Source organism: Lissotriton helveticus, chromosome 8 (assembly GCF_964261635.1).
Source record: "Lissotriton helveticus chromosome 8, aLisHel1.1, whole genome shotgun sequence".
Lineage (NCBI taxonomy): Eukaryota > Metazoa > Chordata > Amphibia > Caudata > Salamandridae > Lissotriton > Lissotriton helveticus.
Genome location: NC_136069.1, coordinates 1,613,761,945 through 1,613,781,760, shown reverse-complemented (window position 1 = coordinate 1,613,781,760; position 19,816 = coordinate 1,613,761,945). Strand labels below are relative to the sequence as shown.

The window sequence follows — 19,816 nt, the reverse complement described above, 5'->3', positions numbered from 1 at the left end:
AGAGGTACAGGAGGATGAATGCTGCCTAGTCTCTTCTGTCCAGGCTCACAAGGATGTCATCTTTGGCAGCAATGAGGGCAGTTTCCATGCTGTTATTAGGTCTGAAACCAGACTGAGTGGTGTTGAGTAGTTGGTGGTTGTTGAGGTATTCAGTGAGGTGTCTGTTGATGATTTTCTCTTTTCTCTCTGACTTTCTTTAATATCTTTTTCGTGAAGTTATATTGAATGATTCTGTGGAGGATGAAGCAGAAGGAATGTTTTAAAGCTAGTTATGTTGATATTTATTTGTATTATCACTCCATGGTTTGAGGAACCCTTTCCTACATTTAAGGCTATAGTCTGGAATGGTTCTTTAAAGATTAAAATCAAATATATCATAGATATACTGTGAATGTAATCATTCTTTTTTCTTTTAAAACAGGTTTTCTTGATGCAGAGGAGTGGTATCAGGTAAGCACTATGACAGCTAATAACACCAGCAGCCTCCACCCCTCTGCCTTCATCCTGATGGGTATTCCTGGACTGAAAGATTATTACTTCTGGATTGGTTTTCCCTTCTGCTTCATGTACATCATTACACTGGTGGGGAACTGCATTCTCCTGTTTTTCATCACGGTCAAACCTAGCCTCCACCAACCCATGTATTATTTCCTCAGCATGTTATGCTTTATCGACCTGGTGATGTCCTCCTCCACTACTCCAAAAACGTTGGTGATACTTTGGTTTAACTCTGCAGAGATTTATTTTGAGGCCTGCATCACTCAAATGTTCTTCATTCACACATTTGCTGCCTTGGAATCAACAATACTGTTGGCCATGGCCTTTGACCGTTATGTTGCCATCTGCAATCCCTTGAGATACACAAGCATTCTCACTCCTCCAGCTATCCTTAAAATTGGGGTTGCAGCTTTCTTTAGGTGTGTGATTTCAACAAGCCCATTGACATATCTTCTTACAAGGCTACCTTTTTGTAAATCCAATCTCATTCCTCACTCTTACTGTGAGCACATGGCAGTTGCAAAACTGGCTTGTGCTGATATAACCCTCAATAACCTCTATGGAATGATTGTATCACTTTTTGTTGTTGTGATTGATATTATATTAATCTTACTGTCTTACCTACATATACTAAGGGCTGTCTTCCTTCTTACATCGAGTGTTGCACGCACCAAGTCAATTGGAACATGTGGCTCCCACATCTGTGCCATACTAGTGTTTTACATTCCAAATATTATTTCGACCATATTATATAGGTTTGGTAATAACATGCCTCTTCATATTCACATATTACTGGTGAACTGCTACATAATGGCCCCACCCATGGTGAACCCGATAGTATATGGGGTAAAAACCAAACAGATACGTGATAGAGTCCTGAAATATTTTAAGGGCCAGTGTTGGAACACCAGTACAGCCACGGTGCCACTAACTGAAAACATTGATCGATGACAGACCTCATGTAAATGGTCTTCGAAGACAACCACAGATCTAATGCAGACTCTTTAATACTCTGCATACCTTTCCTCAGGTCTCTGCAATTTGACATTTTCATTGTAAGTCACTGCACATCATCTTAGGCTACAAAATACAGACTTTCCCCTTATATGTGGCTAACATACAACTTATAAATACTTGGATGAATATCTTGGGACTTGAAGAAACACAGAAATATTTGGCACCCTTTTAACATGGTATGCCCAGACGTGGGTTCCGTGCTCACTACGCCACTGGAGTCAAGTTATCCTGGCTGAGGAAGGTTGATAACCAGAAATCGGTCCTAGGATACTTGATTCCGGGCCAGTGAAGACATGGCTTGGCAGTTCGGTCTGGACTGTTCCCATGAGGCACAAGGGTCAAGACTGATTTGCATATGGCCATGTCTGAACTGGGGTGGCTTGGTGAGCAAAATAACAATGGATTAAACCCAGATCTGTGACTGGGGTGAATGTTTTGCCATTGTGCAACATTCCGTCCATCATCTTGTGTGTTTTACCCTTTTAACATCAGTTGAAAATGCTCAACATCATGTACCACTCTTCACCAGTGAAGGACTCCCAATCCTCACCTCTGAACTTGGCAAAACCTCTGGAGTAAACATGTAATACATATTTTGCATTGTTAGCTATGGTAATGTGACATTTGCAAATCCACTAAAGTCACCCACCTACTGAATATCAATAAACACAAATCTGCCTTTATAATTGTTTTAGGAATGCATCAGTGCAGCATAGACGTTGCCTGCATCAACTAAGTCTTTAACCAAACCAACCTGGAGGAGAACACTGTTAATCTGTTTAAACCTTTTGCTGCTGAGGCTTTTAGGACCCAGTGCTAAGCCCTTTTTTGATGTTTGAGACACTTTGTGCTTAGGCCTTCATACTTTTTTCTATAAAAAAAGATCTGGTTCAAATATGTGTCTATTCGTCCATTGTTTGGGAATTCCAGATGCACCCAGAGTTTGTTGATCTTCCTGGATGGAACCGTGAAAATAGCATAAATACTGCAACAATGTAGTTTTTGTTTGAAAAACGAGACATTTAAGAAAGCACTGTGATTTATTCCTAAACATGGCATTAGCCACTGGTTTGCTTTGTTAAGATTACTGCCTTTCCAGCTTTCAGGAACACTCAGAGTTGTGCAAGAAAACCAATATTTTTGACAAAATGTCTTGCATTTTTCTAAGTGGTAGTTCATTTTTCCTATTTTTTGCAGTTCCAACCTACTTGCAGTTTGTGATGTAAACAGGTATGAACCTGAAAAAAAGAATGCATTCTGAAACCTTCTGAATTCAGCAAGTGGTCATTTGTGTAGATTGTGCAAGGTTTTCCAAAAGGAATTAATGGTTGAAAAAAATATATATATATTAGGTAAAGGTTTTAATTTGTGATATTTTCACCTGACATTTTTTGCCCGATTGTCAAATTACACAAGTAACAGATTTTTCTGTCCGTCAGACATTTATGGTCTCAGGGATAAAGATTATTTGTTGGTTGTCCAACAACATGCAATACCCAAAACCAACAACTGAGCTGTGGCTTGTAATTATTTTTCATAGTGTATCGACCATGCACAAACACATTTGGTAAAATGCAATGAATAAAAGATAAGTATGAAGGAGATTTATGTATTTTTGAAATATACAGACGATACTGAGTTTAAGAATAGTGGCTATTTGTACAACTCTCAATTTTGGGTTACTTATACTATCATGTGATATTATATGCACACTAGCTAATAATGTAAGGAAATTCAATTTATAATAATAGCTCAACTAATTACTGGTAATAATAATAACTCAACTAATTACTGGTAATCTTCATTACCCTGTATACCCTTTTTCTCATACCAATACTTACTGCATGAGGTATGTAGCCTCCACCCAGAGACCACATGACCAAGGTGGAGCCAATCAAAAGACTCAAAATAAAATAAAAATACCCTCAATTTTTCTACCATGCTCCTCCTACTACCATGGCAATAAAGAGAGATGGAGAACACCACACTTCCTGTAGATACCCTAGCAATATTTAGTGGAATTCAGATTCTCAATGGCACATGAAAAAGCATATTCAGAGTAATGAAGATTACAGGTAAGTAATTAAGTCATTGCCTCCTCAACCCATTTTCTCTTACCACTACTTATTTTCTGAAAAAATCAGGAGATACAAATGCTCAGGGTGTCGCAGCTGCTAATACACTGGAACCAAAATTCATGGACTCAACATTTCTCACATCCGGTCTATAGGGAGAAGCAAAAGTAGATGTGTAGCCCATGTAGCGCCTTTAAATATATCCATAAAAGAAGCCCTGTGAGCCTCTGCCAAGGAGGCAGCCATACATCTGGTGAAACTGCCCTGTAATGCATCTTGTATAGCTACATCTTGTAGAGCGTAGGCTTTCCTGTTTTCAGTTTCTATTTTTGGTAAATTCTGGTGGGGTTTTTTCAGTGTTTTCAATATCTTAAAAAACAGTTGTTATCAGTGGTTACACATTTTCTCGCCACTAAAAACAACAGAAGAAGTGTTTTTCCGGTGCTTATGGAACGTTTTGCTTTTATTATTGCTTGCTTTTTGCACTGAAAGAACATGGTATATAGACAGTGTACTTATAGTGTATATGAGGTCCAAATAGATTTTCGCAAATTAATCTTATTGTAGTACACCATACAATACTTCTTCAGTGAGTCTTTGGGTCATGTGCGCTAGCTCTTTCCTTCCCATGTAAACTTCTGTGAAAAGGCCCTCTCAGCATTCTTAGCCCATTGGGCTGAGAACCATCAGCTAAGGGACACAGTTGGGATGACTCTTTCTTTGATGCCACATAAAGAACGAAATGATAAATATTTGCGTTTTAGTTCCTGTGCATTAGAAACCAGTGAACCAGAATGGACTAAAAAGTCAATAGCATCCCTCATTAACTCTTAAGATTGTAAAGATGCTTTCAGCATACCATTTAACAAGTGGCAAAGATCTACTACAGGGAATCACTTCAGCTCGAGTATCCATTATGACAGGTCATCACACAACTTTTGTTATATACGTAGCTGAAGCACTGCAAATACAAACAATATCACTCCAATCTTTGTTGAACTTGGAAAGAACCTTTTTTGCAGAACATTACAAGGGATACTGCGTTCCATGTTTTCCAAAAGTATGGTGTCATGTTTTCACCACTTTCCTAGATGCTTGGTGATATATATACTTGTCACTATACCTTGCATTGAATGTTTAAAGCCTGAGGTGTTGGCAATTCACCTACTATCAATATTGACCCACTAGAAACTATGGTCTGATGTATTAAGGGTTTTACCTATTCTCTGTGGGTAAATGTGATGACACATATTAGTAAAGATTTTTATGAACCCAGCCATTTTACCCATCGGTGAAAGAATCAAATGCAGCCAAAATATCAAATAGGAGTTTGATATTTCCTGATTCTCTATAGTTTATAAAATAATTAAACTAGACCTAAAACATGACACTAAACCCTGCATCTTTAGACCAAAGGCCACAAAACTGAAAAAGTAAAAGGAAGAAGAAATAATATTTGAGTGGCATCCCTGAAGAACAAAACTCAAGCAGAATAATGTTAGCCAGTCTTTCTTACTGCTACTTGTATAACAAAGTTACATTGTATTGACCCTTCAGGAAGAAAAAAATGACTTTCACTCTTTTTCCTTTTTTTGAATGGCATTTAGTTTGTGGTTGTCCAGGTGTTTTTTCAGTGTTTATATGTTTTCACCGGTGAGGGCTATTTTTCTTTCAGTGGGGTTTTATCAGTTATTATAGGTTTAAACCTAAAACCCCAATCAATGATTGAATCTAACTGCTCAAAGTTTGCGTGGAAGGTTTCTGCCCATGCAAAAAAAACCAGTGTAGAGGGCCCCCAAGCTCCAAGTGGTCCCCTCAGCACAATACTCTTGCTGGAGAGCTCCTGATTGAGTCCAGAGGAGAGCCCTCCACGTACCTTGCAGGAGGGCCCTTCAAGTTTTGTTACGTCAGTGAAAAAAACACAAACATACAAATAAACATTTAGTTTGTCTATAGGAATGCGATCTGGGCAAATACATTTTCACAGCCCTTAAAACATCCAGGAGCATATATATAAAATATTCACACAACACAACACAGCAAGCTACCTTGCTCTGCTAAGCTGCTTGTAAGGGAGAGGGCAGACATTTCTTCTGTCTGCCTGTTCTGGTTCACAAACTGCTTCCTAGCGTCAACAGAGGCCCCCTTGAACTATGCCTGTATTGTAGCCAGGATTGATTTTGTGTAGGAAGGGACACATTTCTGCACCAAAACAATCCTCTGAGGTTTTTTACTCTTTCTTGTGTACTGCAGAATGCACACACATAGAAGGAGTCAGAAACAAAGGGAAATATGCACATTTCTCCTCATTATGCCTCCCCTGGGGAGGTACAGCATTTGGATGAATTCCCAGGTCTATAACTGTTGGCAAATCTTGGAAAGTGCCAAAGTCCATCGGTGGATGTGTGGGAACACCCACACTCCACCCATGAACACCTCTCTGGGGCAGAGTATGCAGCGACATGCGCTACATTGAGTTACTTCACATTTACCAAGCCATGAAGTGCCACTCAAGGTTCATTCACGATGTTGCATCACCCTTGCACCCCCTTGCGTGGTGCAATGATGACACAAAACCTTGATAAATATGCCTCTCAATTTATACCAGACCTCCTTTTCAGGGCTACAAGGTGCTGGAAATAAGAAGGAAAAAGTATTCCTTTATCTTGATAGAAAGAAGTTATTAGTTTAGGCTGGAGTCCCAGGACCAACTTAAGCACCAATCCCCAGAGAACATTTTCAAATAAGGGGGCATAATAGACAGGGAATCCAATTTCTCCAAACGTATGTGCTGACGTATTAGCCACCAAACTGCATACTTTCAAAGAAAGATTTTTCTCCAATCGTCTACCTCATCAAGAGGCTCTAAAGGATGGAACTGTAAAATTTGAGAACCAAAAGAAGGTCCCAAAAGGAAGCAACTGACTTAATATTGTGTCTCATTGAGGCAATTCCGCATTTTCCGCAGAACGCAAAATTACCAAAATTCCACAAATTCCGCGACCCGAACAGAATTTACCACCAGGGCCTAATAATCATGCACCCTTTGGTGGGCACCCCATGGTGCCTGCCACACTGTGCATGATTGGGAAGAGGGGACCCATGAGTACCCCCGCAGGCCTGCTTCCCAGGGCCCTGGTTACTACGGCAACCTTTCCGTTCCGGGCAAACCGAATCGGAAAGGCTGTCTGAATCGTTCATCGTACTTGCTCGCTCGGAAAACCTACTCCATAGAGCTGTACGATTCAGCTCCGGAAGGCTCTATCTCTCTAAATACCTTCTTGAACTGATTCAGTCAGCGTTAAAGTTTTCCAGGCATCGCACTTGGTCATCCAGAACTGTTAGCGATTCGGTCGGAAACAAGGGCTCCGGATCAGTTTAGGGAAAGCCGAATCCGATTGGAGCCCTTCCGACCGAGAGCGGAATCGACCCCCAAGTATCCAATAAATAGACAGGCTGGTACAGAATCTGTACAGTTCGGAAAGCAAGAACATTCTGAATATAAATCAACAAATAGACCAATGTGGAGTCTGTCTCTGAGAAAATATGAAAAAAATCTGGTACATCTGCCAAGGAGGACACATTTTATAGGTTTCAGGCAGAGAAAGCACAAATTTAACATGGTGAGACCTGACACATTAGGGGCTCTATTAATAAGGTTACACACAAATAAACCAATAGCTTTTCATGAAAATATGATGCATAAAACACAAAACATTAAGGAACGCCTACTTTCATGCCCCACCTTTAGCCCATCACCCGCCCCCATTTTGATTCTCAAGTCTGGGGTGAGGGTAAAGAGCGCAGACTGTGGCACACTGGCTTTCATACCCCTGCTCACTTCAATTTCCTGTCACTGTTCCCCTGATCCTAGAGACTATGGGCCCGATTCACAGAACCAACTTAAGACAAAATCCTAAACTTACTACCATTTTGGTATTCACAGAAGGCACTTACTCATTTTGGTATTCACAGAAGGCACTTACCTATTTCGGTATTCACAGAAGTTAGGAGTTCTAACTTTAGGATTTTTCTCAACTTTACTACTACTAAACTGAAAAAAATCCTAATTTTAAGACTTTCGGTATTCACAGAAGGCATTTAGGAGTCCGAAAGTTAGAAGTCCTAACTTTACTACTACTAAATTGAGAAAAATCCTAATTTTAAGACTTTCAGTATTCACAGAAGACATTTAGGAGTCCTAAAGTTAGGACTCCTAACTTCTGTGAATACCGAAATGAGTAAGTGTCTTCTGTGATTACCAAAACGAGTAAGTGCCTTCTGTGAATACCAAAATGGTAGTAAGTTTAGGATTTTGTCTTAAGTTAGTTCTGTGAATCGGGCCCTATGGGTGGCCAGGACCGCCCAAGGACAGCCCAGGGGTGGCAGCTGCACCTTACTGCAGACTAGCCTGAAATTAGTCCTTGAAGGTGCCATATTTTGGGCGTCTTCTCAAACCTCGACATAGTATTTACATCGCCTACTAGGACCCTCTTGGACTCGATATCGAGTCCTTGGTTCCACATTATCTTTGTCCACATAATTTACAGACGTATGGAAAACATGCATTTAATATGCATATTCCAAATGAATGTTCAATCCTTTGATAGAGAGGCCTTCACAGCGCCTGGCCTTACATGCACCGCACGTCATGATATTCTAGTGATCTTTCCTGGCAATCTCACGATCAGAAATAAAATAAAATAAAGCGGATCAGGTTTGCAAACGTTTAATTAAAACGTTGGTTAATTGCAACAATCAGAAATATGAACCTGAATTGGAAGCAGATGAGGTGTGCCGCCGCTGGGGACTCCCTGCTGACTCCATCAACCTCAAAGGTATTCAGTCGCCAGGTATTAATTCCGCGGCAGGTGAGGCAGGCCTGCAGGTGAACTCAGTGAGCTGAAGACACGTCATCGCCAGAGTCCAGCCCAGCGGAGCCGGGTAAGCCCTTTCTGCACTTTTAGAAATGCTTTTTTAAGTAATAGAACTTTTAAAATGTCGAATCGTTAGTTCTCTCAGAACTCAGTCTCCCAGGCAATGGCGAGGCTCAAATTGGTGCCGATTAAGTACTTTCTTCTTTCTTTTTGCCCAAACTGATTTTATTGACATGTTATCATAACTCATCACATAGAACAACAGAGGGGGTGACATGGATCTCAACAACAAGGTATACACCTTCAAAATAAAAGTACACTCAGGCAGAAGCTGAGTTCAGTCATAAATTCACGCGTGTGGTGTAAATACATCAATTCCCTCCCCTCCCTGTCGTTTTAGCTCGAAGTACGAGGCCCACAACATAAATTAAAAGAGCTTCCGCATCCCCCAGCCTCCCTAACCTTGTACTGTCTTTTTTCCCCTTTTTTCAGCATCAATGATGCGATTTTATGGATGATAACAAACCGCGCTGATTTGTGGGTGGAGAAGAGATGGCCGCACACCCGGGGGCGCTGCCACGGACGTGAACGAGAGAAACCCAGAGGTAAAAACAACTGCCCTTTGGCACTCCTGGTGCAGCGTTTGCTGCCTCTGGTTCCAGGGGGTAAGACGTTTGGGGACAGAGAATAAAATAAGCAGTTCTCAAAGAGCGTCCTTGCAATCTGCACTTACTGCTGTTTCCGCCCCAAACCCCTTAGATGCAAACAGGGGGCACCTGAGAGGCAAAGTGTGCGCCACGAGATTGAGGCTACGGGCCATTGAGGGTCAAAGGGTGCAGGATGTCACTTCCGCCTCCCCAGACACTGTTGCTGAATTGAATACATGCTCTGGACAGTCAATTTACAGGCAGCAAAAAAAAGAGTCTGGCCAGGTGCAGTGTAGGGAGTGCTCACCTGACTGGTAGAAATAACCTAAGGGACTGGGCGGAAGAGTCAGGGGTGGATGTGCCAAAAGCACACACAATGGCAAAACGTTGGGGTATTCACATCCTTGTTGTATGGACGATCACTCAGGAAAACCTGCAACTTGGGTAGATTTCTAGGGCCTCGTTTATGAAAAGTGACGCATCGCTGCGTGAAAACAGCGATGCGTCACTTTTCATTGCGCCCTCCTTGCGAGACCAATGATGCGTCATATTCACAGTATGACGCATCATGGCACAAGGAGTTACAGATACGTCAGTATTTCTGACGTATCTGTAGGCGCAAAAGTCACGCATTGCTGGAATGTTTCACAAAAGTGACCCCACACCAGAAATGCGTCCTTTCACATGGGGAAAGCCCCATGTGAAATGGCTCGCGTCAGTCTTACGCCTGCTGTGAGGCAGGCGCAAGATTTTGACGCAACAGCGTCCTAAAAGTGACGCAGTGAAATCTCATAGATTTCACTGCGTCACTATTACGAGGCTTTTTGCATGGGAATGTCCCCTCTGCATACATTATACCTGACGCAGGTAATAATGTAGCGCAGGGGTTTACAAAGTGACGCATCTGCATAGATGCGTCACTTTGTAAATAGTGCGCAACAGGAGGCATGTTTTACGCCGCCGATGCGTCACAAAAAGTGACGCATCGGAAGCGCAAAACTGATGCAAGGCCTCATAAATGAGGCCCCTGGTTCTTAATTTGCGCAGGTGTTTGCAGGTGGTGAGCACTGAAACTAATTTTTGGAGACCGGCACTTATTTTTCATCAGACTTTGACCCAGAGCAAGAGTGGGAAAAACAGAAGGGAGATAGAAGGAAGAAGCGAAAGACCGAAAGACCCTGACCAAGGCAGAATAAAGAAGCAGGAAGTGTCCGTTGGTGGATTCAAGAGGGATGAGATAGAATCGAGAGTAGGCAGGACTGGTGTTTGGCGCTCCAACATTCAATAGAGCCGCCGCAAGGTTATGAGCAAAACTTTGGGCTCCAGCAGTTATTCTTTACATATTAAACTGCAGATTTCTGCAGCTAGTTCTGAGCAACATGAACCTCCTACAAGTCTAAAATCTATACAAACATAGGTGTAAACCTATGCTTTTTGGTCTTGTGTTGAGACAGACTATCGAAAGATGGTGAATCGGCCCCTCTCGATTTTGTTCATGAAAAAGGCAAATGGGTGCCACCAAGGCTCACGCACAAGTGGACAAGACCCAAATTGTAGCTTGTGACACAACTCTAATGGGTTGTTTCACCCAAGCACCATCTGGTGTGAGATAGATATTTGCAAAATGAAAGGGTTTAGTGCCTTCAAAATTAACTTCAATTTCAGGGTTAGTGCAATCCCAAAAGTTGGGTTGGTATCAAAGCGACTTAACATGGTCTGTCGTTGTGGTGTTCAGGAAGGAACCTGAAACTGAAGTGAGTTTTGAAGGCACTAAACACTTTCATTCTGCAAACCTCCAGTTTTTGTGTAAGGGGTGTGCTATGGAAGAGTGTTCCAAATTCTTGATCTCAATACCAGTGGCTTCTGCCATTCTGTTCTTTACTTCCGGGTCTCTGGCATGCTATCCGGATGTGGAACTGAAGTTACTGGTGGGATGCAAAGCATAATCGTGTTGTTTAGAGTCAATTTAGAGCTTATTAATTCAGAGGTTGTTGGAGCATGACACTGTTTTTTAAATTATATATTTGATTTGGCTTACAACAGAAGATTGGGAGGTCCAAGTCAAACACAGGACTCCCTGTGTTGAAGCTGCAGCATGTTTTTGTTGGCTCTCGTATGTCAGACTAAAGTGTAGGACCTCAATGCAATCAACTTAATGCCCTACAACTGCACTTGTTTATGTTTGTTTTATAAAGCACTAACTTACCCGCCGCGCGTTTCTGCGATCTCAGAAGAAAGGAAATTCAAGTAAACTTGTTATGATAACATTCAATTTATATTGTGTCATTTTTATTGAAACTTATTCATTTTAATATGGAAAACATTTCAAAGTGTCATTTTAATTCTATTTATTTATTCGAGTGCTTGTGGATACACGATATTTTTTGTTTTTCCGTCTGGTGCGTACACGAATAAAGCAGAAGGTTTTCCGACGCGTGAGCTGGCCACATACAGTTGTCCATGTGAGAAGCACGGATTCTCCAAATGTAGTCTACACACTTGCAGCGATTGTCCTTGTGCTTTGTTGATAGCCATTGCATAAGCGAGTCGCACCGGAAACTGTAAACGTTTGAATTCAAATGGCATATCTGTTGGGATCATTAGAATACGTGGCAACAGTACATCTTCCCCCTTGAATTTCCCATTCATAATTGTAGTTTCGATGACATTGTTCATCATCTTTTTCACCAAAAGTGTTGTACCGTTGCAAAGTCGTGGGTGCAAATTCAGTATTCAAAAGATTATGAGGGCCCTGGGGGGTCGATCTTTAAAACATTTTTATGCCAGAAACCTTCGCGGGGGTGTACTCAACAACTTCCCAAAGTTTCATGGCGATCGGATGAATGGTGTTCATCATCTTTTTCACCGAAAGTTTTGTACCGTTGCAAAGTCGTGGTTGCAAATTCAGTATTCGAAAGATTATGAGGGCCCTGGGCGGCCGTTCTTTAAAAAAAATGTATGCCAGGATCCTTCACGTGAGTGTACTCAACAACTCTCAAACAAACCTAGTTGTTATATAGGATTGTCCACTGGTGCATTGTAATTATTTGTTGGACATTGTGTATTATTAGACCTTGAGCATGATTTTGCGCCATTGTGAGATTGATATACGATTTGGTGATTTGTTGGTTGTTTGACTCTGGAGTAGGCCTACTTGGCTACTGGCCAGCCTGAAATTTGAGTAGCATGAGGTGGCCCAGCCCAGATAGGTGTAGTGTGTGAGTTGTTGTTTGAATGGGTATGACTGTATGAAGGAGTGAATGAAGGGATGTGTAGAATGAATGTGAGTGTCTTTATGGTTAATTATTTGCATCACATGCTCTGTTTTGTTGTTGTCTTGTAAATATAAATTTTGTATTGAGTAGTTCTCATATGCATTATATATATGAAAAACGTTTGCTGCCAAATAAAAGTAAATAATGGGACTTTAAAGAATGTGGACCTGTTGATTGGTTGTCAGAGGTCTTTGCATTAAGTAATCTTGGGGTTAGTACTCAGTACTGGCAAATGTGTTGTTTTGTTTGTATCTTTAATTGAAGTACCCAAATCGTTCATTGTCACTTAATTGGCAGTTCTTTTTGTCCCTCTGCTAAAGTAGAAAAGCCCTCCTACGTAGTTTTTCTTAGCCCTTCCATTGTACTGCCCCTTGTACACATTGGTTTTAATTGATCCAGCTAGACCAGAAACAAGGATTTCTCCCCTATTCTTCTACACTTAGGGGAAGATTATGAGTTTGGTGGTACAGCAGCTGGACTGCCCTGCTGCTGAATCTCTAAACCTGCGTGAGATCCGTCTGCCATATGATGGCTTTTTTGTAATTGGCGAGTACTTCCTTTGGCATTCCCATGGCCTATAAATGCCATGCTGGAACTTCTGTGCATGCACACAGGGAGGCACATGTATGCCCCCCCCCCCCCTGTGTGCATTCAAAGGGCATTGGGCCCAAGGCCCACTTTGTTTCCTCTCAACCAGGGTTTTTATGGAGGAGAAACCAACATGAAAACCCTGACAGAATGGAAACTCGTAATAGGCTTGGTGGGACCACGCCGGTCCTACCAAGCATATGGATGCCTCTGGACCGCTACTCCACTGCCGGGGAATCACTGTTCCATGGCGGAGTCGGTGGTCCCAGGGCAAAATGACCATTAGGGTCTTAATGGGACAGTCATAAGACTGCCACAGCTGGCCCACTATGAGACTGGCGGTCCAAGGACAACCTGACTTGTAATTAGGCCCTTATTGTCATTGCCCTGTCATTAGCCCGATTCCTTCTACATTGTCTCGTTTGCTGTGATCTTGCCCTCAAGTTGCCGCAACATTTTGCAGATGGTGAACATTAGTGTCCCAAAGTTAGTTTTGGTCTGTGAGGAGCTGCACTAGCAGGGAAGAGGTAAGACGCTCTGGAGTTGCTATTGGTGGTATAGAGGTGCAGCTTTCTCTCATTTCAAATACCTCCTCCTCCACAAATACCATGGTCCATGTCGTTTAATAGAGATGCAGCTATGGAAAAGTATAAAGTTTCCTATTTATTTTTTCAACTAAATAATTATTTGATAAATATATGTTATGGAAAACTATTTTAGTATTAAATGCTTAAAATTTTTTCTTTCATTTTGTTTGAAAATGAAAAATAAATGGCAAACTATATCTCCCATAACGCATCTAACACTTATAATCCAGAAATGGCAATAATAAAAAATGTAATCAGCATTTTGTATCAGACAATATCATATAATATAAATAGATATTGTTTAAATATATATTTTTAAAAATAGAATTGCACTTGTATCACTATGGGGTTGATGTGGGGCAGAAGTATCCATGTAGATTTCACAAGTTCATCAAGGGGAGTATGCTGGGTTGCAGTGGAGGGGTTCTCCTTCAGTGGCAGCTCGTTCCTTAAACCCCTTTAGGTTGTACCAGCCCTTTCCAATTTCAGCTGTTCTGCAATCTTGGAGAGACAGCAAATCTTCTCTCAGTGGCTTCAGACAGCCTGAGATTTATTCCCAAACCAGTTAATTGTGGAGTACACTCTCCTCAGTCAAATTTTCTAGCTCCACATCAGAAAACCCTTTTCTTTTCTTTCTAGCTCTCTTCTCGTTGTCTGTCTCCTGTGTAGACATTGTGAAATGTTGTCTCCAAGGTCCAAACACACTCCTCACACCCCTATGCAATCCATTAATGTGCTACACAAACAGCATTGTCTGGTTGTGATATTTTCATTGGCTTCCAAGCAACATTCACAATTGCAATTCAGGCTGATCCTTAACAGTGATTTGGTATTTAGGAAATGTGAATCATACCAAATAGATATTAGAAAGTGGTTCACATTAGTACATTCGTAACAGTGATTACCAAAGAGTGATTCCTTGGTGTGTATCACTTACAACGCAACTTTTACGTCGTAATGCTGTTACAACGCAGCTATTACAACGCAGGATCCATTACATCGGATGCCATTACAACGCATGGCATTACATAGCAGATGGTATTACAACGCATACCATTACATCGTAAGTATTGGTAAGTATATAATTTTTATTTATTTTATTTAATATTATATAATTGATTTAATTATTATTAATTATAAATAAAAATAAATACAAATATTTATTTATGTTTTTAAATATTATAAATTAAATTTATTAATTTAAGTAATTTTTTTAAATAAGTATGATTATAGGAGTATATGTTTTGGGGTACTGAGGTATATGTTTTGGGGTGTTTGGGTATTTTTAGGTTTTAGGGCAGGGCTTGGGTTTTGGGGTACAGGGGTGTTTTTAGGTTTTAGGGTTTTGGGGTACAGGGGTGTTTTTAGGTTTCAGGGTAGGGTTTGGGTTTTGGGGTACAGGGGTGTTTTTAGGTTTCAGGGTAGGGTTTGGGTTTTGGGGTACAGGGGTGTTTTAGTTTTCAGGTTTCAGGGTAGGGTTTGGGTTTTGGGGTACAGGGGTGTTTTTAGGTTTCAGGGTAGGGTTTGGGTTTTGGGGTACAGGGGTGTTTTTAGGTTTCAGGGTAGGGTTTGGGTTTTGGGGTACAAGGGTGTTTTTAGGTTTCAGGGTAGGGTTTGGGTTTTGGGGTACAGGGGTGTTTTTAGGTTTCAGGGTAGGGTTTGGGTTTTGGGGTACAGGGATGTTTTTAGGTTTCAGGGCAGGGTTTGGGTTTTGGGGTACAGGGGTGTTTTTAGGTTAAATTAAATTAATTATATTATATTAATTACATTTCTTAATTAAAATAATTAAATTAAATACATTATTTTAAATAATTTAATTTAATTACAATCAAAAAAATATTTAAATTAAATTAATTTAATTATATTAATTAAATAAAATTAATTAAAATTTTTATTAAAATTAATTTAAATAAATAGATTTAAATTTATTAAATAAAATTAATTATTATTTTAAAATGTATTTTAATTAAATTAATTAAATTAAATTAATTAAATTAACTTAATTACACTTTTTTTTTAAAAAGGTATACTTACCTATACTTACGATGTAATGCCATGCGTTGTAATAGCATCTGCTATGTAATGCCATGCGTTGTAATGGCATCCGATGTAATGGATCCTGCGTTGTAAAAATTCCGATGTAACGGAATGCGTTGTTATAAACCGCGTTGTAGTGACACCAATCCGATTCCTTAACAGTCACTATTTAGGAATCAGTTACTGTGTACATCTGGCCCCTACGTGAGCTTTACTATCAAACTATGGGCCTCATTTATAAATTGTAAGTGTATTCCATTGCAACTGCAACAGATTATGCTTACCGCCAATATGATGACCCTCCAGCAGAAGTTATATGCGAACAGAAAATAGTTCGGCAACAGTGGAGACTACTCGGTTTCCACCATGGACAAACATCTCCAATGTCCTGGCAGATTAAGAGCCATCATAGAATTGGCCATATATCCGCCTGTTCAATTAAGATGGGTGGGTATATAGCAATTGTTTACTGCCCATCACTGCCAAGAAAACCCTAGTGGTAAGCAGCAGTAAAAAAAATCCAATAAAAATGTCCCACACACCATGCGATATGGCTCCAGTTGTGATAGGGGCATTGTTTTTAAATTATCCAAAACAAAAACCCACTTTGTTGTTTTGTTTTTGAAATTGAAAAAAGTTTTGAAACCTTACTGTACAGCTCAGTCATTTTTGACAGAGCTGCAAGGCAAAGTTCCAGTACATTCACTGGAATCACCTTGACGGCAGTTCTTGTGAATCATAGCAAAGTTTGTCAGGCTGACAGATATTTCATAATTTGCCAGATGGGACCTCCACCAGGGTGATGGATTAAATTACTCTATAATCCTGGTGGAGGCCTATCCAACCGCTAAAGTATAAATTGGGCCCTAAATTAGGAGTCAATGTAAAGAATTTAGGGCCAGATGTTCAAAAAATAAAGTCATAAGTTGTCTCAGATTGTGCATAATTTTGCAACCACCCTATTCGTAGTGTGTGGCAATCCAACCTACTTTATAAATATTAATGAGGTGGATCACAAATTGCCACACACTGTGAATCGCTGCCATCACAGGGATGGTGACCTGCTGAGTTCAGAAGACCACTATGATTTTAAAAAAAGAGATTCAATTTTTTTAAATGAAGCCCATTTTAGTTGAAGGAAAATGGGTGACTTTTAAATCAAATGAAAAGCTTGCCAATTTTTAAGACAATTAAGTGGTCCATCTGCGGATGCCTTACCATTAACTTTCAGTAAAACATGAATATTTATTAACCCTGATTTTGGCCACAAAATATGAATACATACCTATTCCGATTTGGTATTTAGAAGGGACACCCTAAACATGCATATTCCAAATACTGATTGGTAATGGTTTCCTAAAACCATTTAACGATTCAGAAAACCTTTTCCAAATCGTTAAATGAGCTTTGTACATGTTAAAAGGGTTTTATCATTCACAAAACCTCTGATTTACTGAAGGAGGGAGTTTTCAAATGTCAAAATTGTTGAGAGAGATTGCTAACCTACACAAGCATTTGCAATGCAACCGGTCTCGCATTTGTGAATGTTAGAGCTATTGGAGGTGTAAATTGCAATATATATATTTTTTTATGGAGTTTTATATAGCACGAACTTGACCCGGAGGTATCGGGTATCATATCACCAGTTGCGTTACATGTGGACACATTCATTTTTGTTTACGCATGGGGAGATTACGTGATTTGCCCAGAAGCACAGGATATTCAGCGTCCTTGCTGAGACTCAATCCCAGTTCCCCACATTTGAGGACGACCGCCCTAGTCGTTAGGCCAACTCCTCTCCCACAATGTTTTTTACTTTGGATTTTTGTTTGCAGTGGAGTGATTATATTTGCAGAACCAGAAAATGGGAAATCGGTTATGAAGGAGGGGAGGTGGAAAATAAATGACACCAATGAAAAAAGGAATTAAAATAAGGAAGGAGTTGCTGTAAAGGGTTGGGGTTGATGCAGGGCTGGAGAGAGTGTGATACCACAGCAGGATATGTATGTCAGACACTGACAGAGCAAAAAAGGGGTTTAGAGAGATGTGTGCATGAGTGACAGGGAGAAAGGGATGGCTAGATAAGAATGGAGTAGGGCAGAAGGCATATGAGAGGGAATGGGAAACAGAAGGTGGTTGCAAGTTTGGGGAGAGGATGTGGCCTAACAGGCTTTGGTGGTTAATTTCTAATCTGGGGAACCAGGTTCAAGTATCAACAATGGCGCTCAACATCCTATCTGGACAAACCCATTAAACTCCCTGTGCCCAACAAAACTGAATGTGTCCTCTTGTAGCGTAGCTGGTGCTCATGTAAAGCACTCTGATATCTTCCGGTCAAGTGAACACTATACAAAACTCAGAAAAAAAAGAAATTTGGGTGGAGGAGAATAGAGAAGAATTGATGAAAGAGAAAGCTGGGGGATTTGATTTTGGAGCCTGATTACCCAGCTCTGGAGGGTTAATAATTGGAAATTTAGGAGGGTTTAAGCACAGAAAAGTAGGGACACCTCCTGACAGGGCAACATCTGAATATAACCTCGCTTCAAAAATAGACTCCCACTGGGATTCAGTTGAGCGTACACATAAAAGGGAAATAAACAGTTAATCCATTGATGTTTATTTTGCAAGTATCCAAGGACACAGTAGAAGTGCATAAGGTAAACTGTAGGAACTGTGACGCTACGCCACATGAGGTCATTAGTGCAAGGATGTTTCCTTGGAGGTTGCTTAATGCAATAAGAGTATACTGTACAATATTTTTATGCTGTGCTGTTTCTTGTTATACATGAGTGCTTCCAGAGTCTCTTGGGCACATAGTGAACCCAGATTTTGGAAAAAAAATTTAGACCACAACATGGAGGGGCAGAATGGACAGGGTCCATTCACAATTGCTGCCTTTTTTGTTTTACCAAAAAAAGCATGTTTACACACAGGACTGTGGTGCTGCATAAAATAACTCTATTGCAGTTGATGGCAGCCCTTCAATTTGTGGCTTTTGGAGTGAATACAACGCTCAAGTGCCTCTACTATGTTTAATGAATTAAAAAAAATTATGTCGTTTCTCTTCGAAAACACCTATTCAAAATGTACCAAAACTAGGCCACAAATAACAGAAAGCAGCTTGGCTCTGAAATTAGGTGAATTTTCAATGATTCTCTATTTGTGGAGAGGTGGGGGGTTTTAATGGAAAAGCACACTTCATATTTGTGCTGTTTCCCTCAAAATAAAAATGTTGCATAGCGCTTCATGCATCACTCCTAGTGTGGGCAAGATGTTTCTATCTCCAGGTTTAACGACTTCAGAGCTACAGAAGGCTACTTAGACCTTACTAGGTTAATGAGCCATGAACTTTAGATCGCTGCAGATATCAGCGGCGAGTGACTACTAAGTTACAGTGACTTCACTCGTTCTGTACCACACTGCTCCCAGTGCAATCTACAGTAAAGCTGCATCTGAAAAAATAAATGTACACTGAATAACACATCTGGAAGACAGCGCATGCTCGCGTAGGCGAGACCTGAGAATCATTATTTGATGTCAGTGAAGCACTAACTACTGTGAGCCAACCTAATATAGTGGGGCTAAATTTAACTCCCTAATTCATAAATGAATAGCAGTAAGTACAATGATAGCTTTATTAGGGAGAGTTTTGCCGTTTCTCCTACGCAGTTTACTTGCAGGGTTTGTGCTACTTTGAGAAGCTGAAATATCTGTGGGCTGTCTTGCTGGTCTGCAGTAACTTTGATGAGCTGATAAATCGTAATGTGCAAATAAGAAAATTACCAACCCCATAGTGCCTCACACACCACTGTCTTGGTCAGATTTTAACCCACGTCGGAATCGCTGATCTCCTTCAAGGAAAGACAAGCTGTGTGCTCAGTGACTGAAGTGATCAGGGAATACATACACTTTAATTAAAGAGGTATTAGGCACAGTGATATGAAGTGGACACAAACAGGCATAGCCTCTAATAGTACAGGTATACCTAGAGAGATGTGAAGAGAAGGCATGGTGAGATAGACTTTGAGAGGTGAATGCAGAAAGAGAGGTTAAACGAAGACAGCAACCAAGCCTTTGATGCGTGATGCATGTTCAGAGAGATGTGAAGTGAAAGTAGAGAGACTGAATCTCTGATAAAAGTGGCATTTCTAAAAGAGTAAGGTTAAATCCACCTTTATCATTAAAGAGGATTTACCATTACCATTCCAAAGATAT

The 19,816-nt window shown here is 40.5% G+C and overlaps 1 protein-coding gene across 1 annotated transcript; it reads left to right on the top strand.

Moving 5' to 3' along the window:
• Positions 1–459: 459 nt before the first annotated feature.
• LOC144773974 (olfactory receptor 52K2-like) lies at positions 460–1,449 on the top strand. Its single transcript, XM_078659022.1, has one exon. It carries the CDS (start codon positions 460–462, stop codon positions 1,447–1,449), a length of 990 nt encoding a protein of 329 aa, XP_078515148.1.
• The last annotated feature ends 18,367 nt before the right edge of the window (positions 1,450–19,816 follow it).

What these genes read in the sequence shown, in the direction of transcription:
- LOC144773974 (XM_078659022.1), top strand. Translation starts at nt 460, where the DNA reads ATGACAGCTAATAACACCAGCAGCCTCCACCCCTCTGCCTTCATCCTG.